The following is a 13,320-nucleotide window of genomic DNA, read 5'->3' on the forward strand; positions in this document are numbered from 1 at the left end:
AGAAAATTCTCTATTTACTATTTAGTGACTACCGGCTGCTAGTTATTTTCATTTGTTGTTGCAAAACTAAGATGAGATAAAGAGCACTATTTATTGCTGTCCTCACCTGAAGATTTAACATTTTATGAAATGTAAGTCATTCTTTAACGTATTTTACTTTAAGCAATAAAGGATAGTTTATACATTTTCCCACATCAAATGAATTTTTTGTTTTTTTGGTTTTGCTTTTCTATTTTGTTAATAGCAAAAGTGAATTTACTGACAAAACTCAGAACCCGGTGGTAGAAAATAACAAGGGGAAATCCCCAAGCCATATAATAAAAACCTGGAGCGCAGTCCAGGTGTGTTTATTGCAGGTGTGTGTTGTGGGGTGGGAAATGGGGTGGACAGATGACCAGCCAACAGGGTAAAGCGGAAGCACAAGTGTAGAAGTTGTCCAGCTCCCCGAGGTCATCCTCTCAGCACACTGGCCGTCTTTGCTTCTTCACCAGCAGGACCATGGCCTGCTGACCCTCAGTACAGGAGCTGGGAAACTGTGGCACTATTCTTGGAGGCCGTGACCAGATACTGTTTTTTTCCCCCTCCTTTTGTTTTTCTGTAGACACCTGGCACTTTTATTAGTGAGGAGCTTTGGACTGGGAGATGGGAGGCTGGGATGACACCAGCGCCCATCTCGGGGGATTTTCCTGGACCTCAGGCATCTCCTGTGGGCGGGCTCAGAGGAGCACCCGCGTGGGTGGAATCCCCGAGCTCAGCGCTGTGGCTGCCCAACCGCGGGTAGGAGGGCGCGTCATGCAAAGCCTGGTCGCTGGGACAGCGGGGCTAGGATGTTGGGCTCCGCGCTAGCCGGAGAGCGGTGGCCGTACCCGCGCGCTGGCACACCGTGCAGGCCCACCAGGACCATCTCGAAGTTCCAGGTGGCGGCTAGCGGCTCACCCCAGACCAGGCCATGAGCTTGGTGCCCTTTAGGAGCGCAGCGGTGTCCTCCGGCAGGAAGCAGAAGAGCCAGAGCGCCTGCGTGCCGTTCCCCTTTCACTGGAAGGCGTGTGTGTTTGTGAACATGTTCGTGTAGGTGTACGTGTCTGGAAGAGTATGAAGTTGGGTTTGAACATGCCGCTGGGTCAGATGTACTCTAGGGAATTCAAGATCTCTTCATTCCTGTTGTTCTGTTGGCTGAACTGCATGGAAAGCCGAGCACTACTGTATCAGAATAATTTAGAGGACTTGCTAAAAATATGCATCCATTGCATCCTTACTCCGAAGTTTGAATACCACTAGAGACTCTGTTTTTCTGAAATCACAACTTATTATACCCATTTAGTATTTTATTGTACTACTTTTTATTGCTACCTAATTGTTTGATGTGTATGTGAGGTCCCTATAGTTTTACCCTAGACCTACATTGTCTGAATATTTCAAAGCTCAGGTAAATCCAAAATTACTAAAAAAGTTTTTCTATACCTCTGGCATATTCTTGAATTAAAAAGAATACGCAAAGAACTGGCTAGTGGTGATCAAGAGCTTAAAATATGTTTGTATTCTATTAAAGAATAATTCCTACATACAACCAGAAATAAGATTGCTATTACAACCTTTAAAGAATGGTAAAGTGAAACTTTTTGATTGTATACAAATATATATATATAAATCTTCTTAATAATAAGACTTCTTCTCCTCAGGCAACTAACCATGAAGAGAAATACTATCAATACGCAGCACTCTTTTGTAAACATTCCCAATGTGGTTGTACCAGAAATTGAAAAGGAAATAAGAAGGATGGAAAACGGAGCATGCAGGTAAATCCGTGCATTTTTCCATATGTTAATACCAGCCACAGTTCTTAAATTTAAGTAGGCTTAATTTCAGTTTAACTTTTAATTTGTGAACTTGATCTTTTTATTTATTTACTTAAGGGAATTTGTTCATACTGGGAACAGCATAACAAATGAACATAGATATTACTGTTGGCATTATTTAGAAGCATCTCTGCCAAGTATTCCCTTAGTCACTGGCAAGGTCTTCTCTCATGAGACATTTCAAATCTAAAGGGATAACAATGCTGTAGATGAATATGAAAAATATAGAGTGTGAAATGTTAACATGCTTTAAAAGTGTAATTTAAAGTAGTTACCCTAGAAATGAATAGAATGTGCATAAATGTAGATAGAATTTTTGGTGGAAGGAAATGTATTACAGGTTAGTTCACACAAGTATATAATAAGACCTAAAGCACAGATATCATACTTTCTATTTGATAAATATTAACATTAACCAATGCATCAAACAATAGAAATATGGAAGACCTAGAAAGTGATTTTTTAACTCATGCATTTTACTGAATTGTATGTGTACTCTTTCTAATACTGTGTATTTTGTACAGTTCTCATTTCACTCTAATTATAAGCTGTTCTATGTGTTAGTTTGAGTGGGAAGGAGAATAGATGAGGCCATGGCCCCCTAATGAGAAATGCTGTTCCTCCACATCAGTTTAAAACATTTCTCTAATTCGTCTCTGTGTCGTATTGGACTGTAGCTCCTTTTCTGAAGATGATGACAATGCCTCTATATTTGAAGAATCAGAGAGTGAAACCCCCCGCACAAGTGATTCCTTTAGAAATAATTCACATGGAAAGGGTCGATCGTCACAGAGGTGAGCAGTATGATCTATTCCTCTGTATCTGGTTTTTAACTATTATTTAGATGAAAGAAAGGTATTCTACTCTTCCACATAGTGGTCTTGGCAAATGCCCTGCTATCCAGCCACTATGCAAGATCTCAGGGGTAACTTGCTACTGCCATTCCTCACCCCTCTCCTCTCAGACAACTGCCACAGCCTGAGGAGCATTCATGTGCATGAGGCTCCAAGTCATAAACACTTGCTGATCATTTTCCTTGAGACCTGTGGCTTAAGAAACTTCATGCCCCAGGCCTCTCTGATTTCCTCCTTCTTTCTGATCCTTCTTCTAGGGGCCGGAACAATTGTATGTGAGAGGGGTTGACATTCTTCATCCCATTTGACCCTACTTTAGAGGAAGTAGAACACTGGAGTGAGTAGCTAGAAGAGAAAAAGCTAAAAATCCTTGGTAGGAAATAAAGCACTCATGGAAACAAACTTCACACACGTGACTCTGAACATGTAGAAGAAGTGTAGTGTTAGTGTGTATCAGGGGTTCCCATCCTATTTACTATTTGTCTTCTGCTTTTTCTCCCTCCTTTTTTTTCTCTTTCCTATTTCTTTTCCCACTGACCACCTTCAGCTTTCCCACTGCTTTTATTTCTTTTCTTACCTGCCTATCTTCACTGATAATCTAAGTCTTAGATCTCTTGTTGGGAGTTACTGGCATCTAAGTTGACTTACTCAAGGCCACAGAGGATGCTGATTTTTGTTGTGAGCATTGTTAATAGGCATTTACTAATTACTTTGGTCCATGGCACTGATATTCAGCAACTCATGCTCCATGGAGCTTCTATATTTTTAAAACTAACCTAGGAACTAGTTAGTAATGGGTAGAAACTGAAAAGAATTTGTTCTTTATGACTGTTTGCTTACCATGGACATTATACAGACAGTGACTATTATGATTTCCCTGCACTTTTTCATTTCCCAGGGAGCAGTACCTGCCTGGTACCATTGCACTTTTCAACACTAACAACAGCAGCAATAAGGAGCAGTAAGTATATTTGCAATAGAAAACCAAAGCCTTGTTTTTAAAGAAAATCAGTAAAAAGGTAGGATTATATCTGAACCTGACATTTTTTAGGTAAACTCTATCTAATACATTGGCAATAATATTCTATTATTTCATCATTTGGTTACTTACTTCTGAAAAATGTGGCTACCCATATTAATGACAGTATGTTTGTGTGTATTATTTGAATACATACAGATCTCCATAGCAGACATATAATTGCCCATTCTTGTGGACAGGTGACTGACAAAAATCAGTGAAATGTCATTAATCCTTCCCATTCCCAGGAATTTGTGTCAGGTCACGTTTCCCAGGTGACAGTCTCTGAGATGGAGGATTGTGTGTGGAGGATCATTGGCAGTGCTCTCAGGAACTGTGCCCAGAAGGGAATTAGGGGAGCAGGACTGAAGGGAGGGTGAAGCTGACCTCCCAAGAATAAAGCTGATATGCCCTATGATCCCACGGGGAGCTCTGGAGTGGGGATAACCCTTCAGAGTCGTCCCATAGTTAGGCAGTAGGATTGGGCCTTTATACCTATGTACAGTCATTGGATGGGGGCTGCCCCTAGAAAGGGGAATAACTTTGAATATGGGGGCTTCCTTTAGCCAGGGCCAGCCAAGGGAGTAGGAAACGGAGCTGCTGGCAACCAACACGCTTGGCAGGTGAGGGCCTGAGTCCTGTGCGCCATCACGTTCATGCAGCACATTTCTTGCACTGCTCAAATCCTCTGGGTGTGTATCCATTTCTTGTAGAACTTTCCTTATGAAACCAGATTTCTGGTCTTGAGCATGGGGGCAGGTATGTGAACACAAGAGCCAGAATTCTTGCTCAATGGAGAAGAAAGTAAATAAAAATGGAAGTCAGAATGTAATTTGGTTATGTGAGAAAGATATTGTTTCTCCTTTAGAGAACCAAAGGGAAAAAAGAAAAAAGAAAAGAAGAGGTAAGTTAGACTTTTTCCTGAATGACATCACGTTTTTCTGCCTGTCACTTTTTGGTATTTTATCACTAACTACATCTCTCACTTTTCAGCAAGTCAGATGGTAAAAGTGAAAACAAAAAAGACTCTGAGAAGAAAAAGAAGAAAGAGAAAGAGAAAGAGAAGAAAAAGAAAGAGGAGGGAGGTAAAGATAAGAGAGAGGAGTAAGTATTTTTACTGGCATTGAAATTAGGTATGAATCTGAGATGGGCTTGGTTACAGGGAGTATTTCCTGAAAGTTTATAGTAAAGATGCCCTGTATAAAGACTAAATGAATTGCTGTCAAATGTAAATTAAAATATTTTTTCTGATTTCCTTAAAATTAGCAATGGTGGCCTTATTCTTCACTTTCTCATGAAGAAGTTTTAATGTTATGGTTAATTCCATTCCTCAAGCGTTGGTGAAGATATACTTACCACTGGGAGATATTTAGGTTCCAAGGAGAATTGGGTTCCTAAGATCTTACCATTGGTTTTTTAAATTGAAATAGAAATTTAAAAATTTCATTAAGACTTCTGAGCAATACATACTGTATGGCAAATAGTTCAAAGCAATGAAGTCTCATTACAAGAACCATGTCTAATTTCGAGAGCAATACAAATGCTATCAGAACATTGGCCATTTGAAAGAGCCTTTTTAAAGCAAACATTTGAGAGTTAGAATGTCACAAGGCTAAGGCCGAGTGATATCATCAAAGCTATCTTTTCACTTTTTTATTAAAGGGAAAATTGTTTTCTAAACTTACTTGAAGAAAACTCTCTACCAGACAATGGTTTGATTATTTGTACCTGTAAGAAATTGTTGAAGTTTGTGTAAAGGTGAAAGTCCTTAAATATATAGACTTGATACCAGAAAAAAAATTTTAATTTCCCTTTGACGATACTTTTTCTTTCTCCCTTCCTGTTTCCCTCTCTTGCCTCTCTTAACCCTTCATACATTCTCATTAACAAGCACTCTTTATTGGATTGTGCTGTACTCTTCTTTCCATAGAGATGAGAAGGAAGCCATGAGGGCCTCCTCATAGTGTAGTTTCTGGTTGTTTTGTTACCCGGTTGGGGGTTGGTGGCAAGGCCAGCATTCTCCCACCACCTGTAACCTACCAAAGGGGTCTGTGGAATATTCAGAGTTTGACCTACGGTGATTCCTTCTTTGTGGCTGGAGTGATAGATGTCTGCAGCATTATACTAGAACAGAGCTTTAAGAAAAGTCTAATGTATGGTTTAATGTAAGACTAGTAACTTAACAGTCTACTCCATAATAACCAGTTTCTTATGATAAGTCATCCCACTGCGTAATGAGCTTCTCTAAGACCCAACGGCCTTATTCCGGTCTGCGCTTCCCCCCAGTGAGGAGACAAAGGCCACCGCAGATCGATGCAACAAGCAAGAGGTTTATTATTATTCCAGCTAGCTGGGGTCCAAGTGTCCGCCCGACACAGCAGGTTTCAACAAGGACCCTGAGCACTCAAAGCCAAGGGTTTATATAGCATTTTCAAAGCACTTAACTCATAGTAATTTCCCACAGCTATACATTATTCTTGCAAGACATACATCCTGGAGTTAGGCAGGAGCAAGATAAGACCACTCCTCAATTGTCAGGGCAGTTCCACACGATAAGCTTGGTATGTAGGATTAACTGACCAAGGCTAACTGACCAGGGGTCACCACTGCCTGATTCCGGTGCTCATGATTGATTAACTTGTTTTTCAAAGCCTTACCCAGTTCCTGTTTTTCTATTTAAGTCACACACACTCAGAAAATGGCTTCTAGGCCCTTAAGATGGCTACTCTTATGCTAACCTATTTCTATTCTTACACTTCTCCAGCCTATTTCTATTTTATGAATTGTGACTGATGGGCATAACCATATTTGATATGTGAAATACAAGTGTTCTTGATTTTTGGTAACCTTCGCCTTTATTTTTCTAATTGCTGGTAGGGTGAAGAAAGAAATCAAGGTTATTGATCCTTCAGGAAACATATATTACCAGTGGCTGTTTTGCATCACCTTACCTGTTATGTACAACTGGACAATGATTATTGCAAGGTGCCTCCTTTCTCTAGCACAGGTTGTAAAGAGAGGCTACATTATTCTCAGTGTGTTTTTCTAATATTAGGAGTAGGTGTTATGGTTCCCAATATACTTGGAAATCAATTATCTTTCCAGTATACAGGGGGTGGAAGGGATACCTTTATGCTCTTTATTGCTGGATTGTTTAACTAGAACTTTGGGAGAAACTTGATATTTTCCAACCTACAAGAAAAAATGTTGCCAAGAGTAGAAAAAGATCAAGGATCTAGGTTCCTCTAGAACAAGATGTGTGATTCCCAAGTGGTTCTATGGTTCCCTATCTCTTAAGCAATAAACATCTCATTCATCCAGCTTCAAGCACAATTTCCTGAAGCATTTTGGACACAGACAGTCAATATGAACATAGTTATCATGGTGTATTACCCAGTGTATTCTGACATTAGCTTGAGGCCATTTATTCTTATTTGATGTTTTTACAAAGCTGACTAATCTAATGGAAAGAATGTTGAAATTCAGAAGTGTAAGAAAATTAAATCCAACTGCTCAGATTTGGGAAAGCCAAGGTTTATTAAATGGACCCTAAGAACCCCTCCCAGGCTTTGTGTTATACTTACCATCATGAGAAAAATTATACAAAGAAGGCTTTTACCTAACTTTACCCCCATTTCACATTATTTACATAAGTTTTTCTTTTACAGAGCGTGTTTTGATGAACTTCAGTCTGATTACCTAGAATACTGGCTCATTTTTGATTACTTATCAGATATAGTCTATCTTCTTGATATGTTTATAAGAACAAGAACAGGTAAATATGTTCAGTTTTGGATATTTTGCAATTTCATACTTTTATCTCTGTAATATAATTTGAAATTTTTTAATTCACATATTCTTCAAAATAGGCTCATAAAAATCTGTTTTAAAGGAGAAGGCGCTGTTGAAAGGAGTACCATATATACACCCACAGGTTCTGACCACTGCAGCTGGTTCTGAAGGATGTTACTAGGCAACGTTTTGAATGTGGATTGGTGGTTTTTCTTCATTATCCTGTTCACTGGGTTTATGCCAGGCAAGAGGAATAAAGAGAACAGAAATATTCCACCAGCTCTGTGGGGAAAGGGTAATTACTACCTAACAGAGTCTACCTGAAAAAACATGGGGGGAAATATTACATAGGACAGCTGTACTAGAAATTTTATATGAAATAGGGACACACATCCTTAACTTTGTGGTTCATGCTGAAGCACTGTTGACCAGGGGTCAGGATCTGATAGCTTCCTACTTATGTATTCTTGATAAGTATTCTTATCTTGATAAGATAAGCAAATAGGTACAAGCTCATTGTTTCTACACTGCTCTGCATATGCAAAGGTAACCAGTGTATACAGAGTATAACTTTTAAGAATCATGTAAAATAAGAACATTCTCTAAATATCAGTGCACTCCAGTTCTGTCCTATTCACAGCTCTGGTAGCTAGTATAGGAAAAGGAACAAATTCTTCCCCTAGTGAAGTGTATCAGAAAGCTGAAATTCTAGGGCCCATGGTAGCAGCATAAGAGAAGGGAAGATCCCAAATGTCTAAGGAAGCCTAGGGGGCAAGAAGGAGAGATGACAACGAAGCCTCAAAGGACGATTATGCTTCACACTGAAGGGGCAAGGCAAGCGGGTGGGGCAAGGTTCAAGGGTGGGGCTGGGATTCTGATAAGAGAGTGTCAAGAAGCATTAGGCACAGTGCTAGTGTGTTAAAGGAGCTTCCCAAGAACACTATTCATAAAAAGAATGGCTTTATGTGGATGTGAAGCTGAAGGTATACACACACACACACACACACACACACACACACACACATTGCATGTATACATTGCACATAATCTCTTACTTTTGCACTTAAAATGTTTTATTTTTTATTTCTGAAAAGGAGTACTTTCTACAACCATATTTTGATTGGTACTCATATCTTATTAGATTGCTGAAAGTATATTTATTGGAAATGAACTCTTATTTTAAACTTGGAAAAGTTCATTAAGAATTTCTTTAGAAAAATTCACAATGGCATAAAAAACAAAAACATTAAATTGATTGTTTTTCTATTTTAGGTTACCTAGAGCAAGGATTGCTGGTGAAGGAAAAGCATAAACTCATAGAGAGATATAAATCAAGCTTGCAATTTAAACTTGATGCTCTATCAGTGGTACCAACTGATCTTCTGTATTTTATTATGGGATGGAGCTATCCAGAAATTAGATTAAACAGACTGTTACGGATCTCTCGAATGTTTGAGTTCTTCCAGAGAACAGAAACAAGGACAAACTACCCAAATATGTTCAGAATTTCTAACCTTGTTATGTATATTATCATCATTATCCACTGGAATGCATGTGTATACTACTCTATTTCTAAAGCTATTGGATTTGGAAATGATACGTGGGTCTATCCTGATGTTAACGATCCTGAATTTGGCCGTTTGGCTAGAAAATATGTATACAGCCTTTACTGGTCTACACTGACTTTGACCACCATTGGTGAAACACCACCTCCTGTGAAGGATTCTGAATATGTTTTTGTAGTGGTTGATTTCTTAATTGGAGTGTTAATTTTTGCTACGATTGTTGGTAACATAGGTTCTATGATTTCCAACATGAATGCAGCCAGAGCAGAATTTCAAGCAAGAATTGATGCCATCAAGCAATATATGCATTTTCGAAATGTAAGCAGAGATATGGAAAAGAGAGTTATTAAATGGTTTGATTATCTGTGGACCAACAAAAAAACAGTTGATGAGAGAGAAGTCTTGAAGTATCTACCTGATAAACTAAGGGCAGAGATCGCCATCAGTGTTCATTTAGACACATTAAAAAAGGTGCGCATTTTTGCTGACTGTGAAGCTGGTCTGTTGGTGGAGTTGGTCTTGAAATTACAACCCCAAGTCTACAGTCCTGGAGATTACATTTGCAAGAAAGGGGATATTGGACGAGAGATGTATATCATCAAGGAAGGCAAACTCGCTGTTGTGGCAGATGATGGAATCACTCAGTTTGTGGTATTGAGTGATGGCAGCTACTTTGGTGAGATCAGCATCCTTAACATTAAAGGTAGCAAAGCTGGCAATCGAAGAACAGCCAATATTAAAAGCATCGGCTACTCAGATCTGTTCTGTCTCTCAAAAGATGACCTCATGGAGGCTCTAACTGAGTACCCAGATGCCAAAAGTATGCTAGAAGAAAAAGGGAAGCAAATCTTAATGAAAGATGGTCTATTGGATATAAACATTGCAAATGCTGGAAGTGATCCTAAAGATCTAGAAGAGAAGGTTACCCGAATGGAGGGGTCAGTAGACCTCCTGCAAACAAGGTTTGCTCGGATCCTGGCTGAGTATGAGTCAGTGCAGCAGAAACTGAAGCAAAGACTAACCAAGGTTGAGAAATTTCTGAAACCACTTACTGATACGGAATTTTCAGCTATTGAAGGATTTGGAGTTGAGAGTGGGCCCCCAGACTCTACACAGGACTGAAAAGCTGGTTATTAACCAGGACATGCCTCATGGTCCTTTTGATGATGCTATTGAAGCTGTTGTATGTTGGAAGAAGAGGAATATTCAGTTGGAGAATTTTCCATAAGGAAAATGTGCTTTAGTGCAAGGCACGAGGCCCTATGTGCAAGTGCAAGGCACTTGTGTGAGGTAGCTTGGATTAAAGAATCATCACTCTTAGGATTTTTCACAATGAATAATGTGCAAAGATACAAACTGATTAACAGTATCTGTATCTACTGATATTTTTTCAGTTATGTCCCTTTTATATAATATTCTTTATAAAAGCGAACAAGTGTCTCTCACTTTTAGGCAATTTACATTGTTAAGGAGCAATTGGGAATTACTATGTACATTGTGTTTGGGATACCATTTAAAAAGAATTAGAATACAATAAAGTAAAATAAATCTTAAAACTTTAATGAATATTATTTATTTGGCAATTTAGTAGGGAGTTTAGGATCTTATAGAGCTTCAGGTCATGTTGAGGACATTTATCATTGTACTCCAGGAGTTAGGAAGGGTAGTCGAGAGAAACTTTTTACTGATAAAAGCATGACATCACTATACAAATATTTGCATAGTAATATTTTATGATGTTAATGCTACATATATATGTAGCATTAACATCATAAAAAGTTGTAGGAATATTTTATAATAAATTCTTAAAATTCTCTCATTATTAAGGTCTGACAATGGTGGCTACTGTCTTCCTTCTCTGACAAGCCAGCAATAAGAAAAAGGGATAGAGGTAACACTCTTGTGGGTGATTAACAAAGGTAATTGTTGCAGTGTTAGAAAAGAGACCTTAAAGTTTTATGAACCCTCATGAGATTTTTAGAAATACAGAATCTCAGTCACTACTTCAGATATACTGTATCAGAATCTGCATTTTTAGCAAGACCCCTGGGTAATTCATGTTCACATTAAAGCTTGAGGAGCATCTAGCTAATGGATGGGATAAATGAGAAAGATGGTTCTTGAAATGAGAACTATATGCCAAGTGTATGGCTGTGCAAAACATTGTTGATCAATCATAAAACTGTCTATTGTTAAATCTAAATGTGGTTCAAAAAATTCTTCTTAACACAGATCACTGGAATTGATATGTTTCTATTCCTGCTTATAACAATATGACTTAACATGGCTTCTTGTGAATTTAGCATTTCAGGTATTTATATGGACCTCAGTCAGCATATTGGTAGAATTTATTCTACTCTATGAATAGAATATCTATTGAAGTATACATTGTCTTTGCAGCCTAGTGTTTCCCTTCTACATCTTACCTCTCTTCAGTATTAGCCAGCAAATGTTTCTTCACTACAGAAGTAGTTAGTCCTGTAGTGGGTGAGCCATAAGTAGTATATAACATGGATTCTGCCTGAGATAATAAGTGCTTCTTTTCCTCTTTATTCTTATTATTCCTTCTTCATCCACATTTTATTCTTTCCTTTGTGTTCTTTCTTGTCTCTTATAAAAACCTTTAGGACACTGTAAAGAGGCTGCTGGACACTCATATTTGGTGAGACAGGAACGAGTGAGGGTTACACTCCTGGCTCAGGGCTGGCTCCCAAGGAGAAGCAGCCCCAGTCACAGCGTCTAGGAGGGTAAGTATCTGGAGTCCGATTTGGGTGAGACATATCCGAGGGTTTTTACTTGATGAGCTCTTACCCAAAGGTCTGCAGGTTGGTTACATTAGGCAGGTGGCAGATTCTTGGTTCAAAGATGTGAGGTAAGGAGGGTTTAGCCAGTTCCATTCACATGACTCCTCCAGGTGTAGATTCTGACAGGTGCCATGAGGGCTCCATTTAGACACCTGGAGTGTAATGCAGAAGTTTTCAACTGGGTCCCAGATTCATGAGGGAACTTTTCAAAAAGACAGGGAACATGTGGCTTTGGGGAGATTCATAGGGTGCTAAACTGGGAATGTGTGATTGCCAATGCAGGAGCTCACCATTTAGCAACCCATGTTCCATGCTGATTGCAGACTCCAGTTGGCTGTCTGGAACTAATAAATTAAGATATTTATTCTAGGACTGGTTTGACCTAAGGACAAACGAGGGCTAGTTGACCTTTGAAGATGTTTAAAGTACACCTGAGAAGATATGAAAGAGAATTTTGGGACTCATAGATAGCAGATCTGTGAAGGAGCAGAAACCAAACTGTTTCAATATTAGGCAATCACTTAGTGTTGCCAATATGTCTGATAAGTTTTACTCTGCACCCCAACTCTATCGTTATGTAATGTTTTCATAGGAAGCAATCACTTCAAAATTTTGCATGTATTTTAAAAAATCTTGTTCCAACTTGAAATATTATGTGATTAAGTTTCTTACCATTAGGTGGCAGTGTTGGTCTATAATTATGATTTTCAAATCTGAAGCTGTGTATTTTTTTCTCCATAGCATTTATTAGGTAGTAAAACCAGAGCTCTTTGGCAACAACGGGCAATTTTTATTCTAACATGGATTTTCTAAAAGATTTTAGTACAGAAAAATATATACCAATCTAAAATGAAAACATTCAATAAGAGTTAAATGCAAATTTAATGGGTAAGGTAGCAAGGTAATTTGATGCATTATGATATGTTTAATTTCAGGGAGTTCACCAAGGCAGTAATGATAAGACATCACAAAAAGCTTTTTACCAATGTGTAAGATATGTGCTAGAGGTAAGCAGAAGGGAACAAAAAAGGAGCAAGCAGCATTCATATTTAAATTGAGTAATATTTTTATTTTAAAAATAGTCCACTGATCGAAGAAGTTTGAAAACTACTGATGTGTTTTAACAATGTTGAAGTATGTCTGACTGGGACACTGTCAGTTCAGGTAATAGTCTTCCTTATGGCTACTGAAATTGTTTTAATGGATGTCCTAGTTATATATCATTTAGAATATAAAATACAAAACAACAGATTTAGAGACTCAATTACAAATTATTACAGAAGAAATAATTTGCTATTTACCTAGTTAGTTTACCTCTAGGTAAATGGAGAAAGAGGGAAGTTCAAGGAGAGGGAATCAAGAGAGTAGAGAAAATGCAAAAAAGACTCTAGAGATCATTTAGTTGGTGCTTCCTCATTTTCCAAATACAGA

General features: G+C 38.4%; 1 protein-coding gene across 6 annotated transcripts in view; it reads left to right on the forward strand.

Annotated features, from left to right (window-relative positions):
• Nucleotides 1-10,641, forward strand: part of CNGA1 (cyclic nucleotide gated channel subunit alpha 1) — a 62,305-nt gene extending 51,664 nt beyond the window's left edge. For 5 of the 6 annotated variants that reach the window (XM_073237657.1, XM_073237656.1, XM_036998594.2 and 2 more), the window contains 8 exons: nt 1,680-1,796; nt 2,534-2,650; nt 3,609-3,671; nt 4,597-4,632; nt 4,722-4,832; nt 6,606-6,713; nt 7,397-7,503; nt 8,793-10,641. In XM_073237657.1, coding sequence (XP_073093758.1) covers nt 1,680-1,796; nt 2,534-2,650; nt 3,609-3,671; nt 4,597-4,632; nt 4,722-4,832; nt 6,606-6,713; nt 7,397-7,503; nt 8,793-10,207 — 2,074 coding nt within the window. In that variant the 3' untranslated portion in view covers nt 10,208-10,641. The remainder of the gene's footprint in view (nt 1-1,679; nt 1,797-2,533; nt 2,651-3,608; nt 3,672-4,596; nt 4,633-4,721; nt 4,833-6,605; nt 6,714-7,396; nt 7,504-8,792) is intronic. The other variant, XM_073237659.1, reaches the window with a different exon arrangement.
• Nucleotides 10,642-13,320: the final 2,679 nt, after the last annotated feature.

The sequence above is a fragment of the Manis javanica genome, chromosome 5 (assembly GCF_040802235.1).
Source record: "Manis javanica isolate MJ-LG chromosome 5, MJ_LKY, whole genome shotgun sequence".
Taxonomy (NCBI): Eukaryota; Metazoa; Chordata; class Mammalia; order Pholidota; family Manidae; genus Manis; species Manis javanica.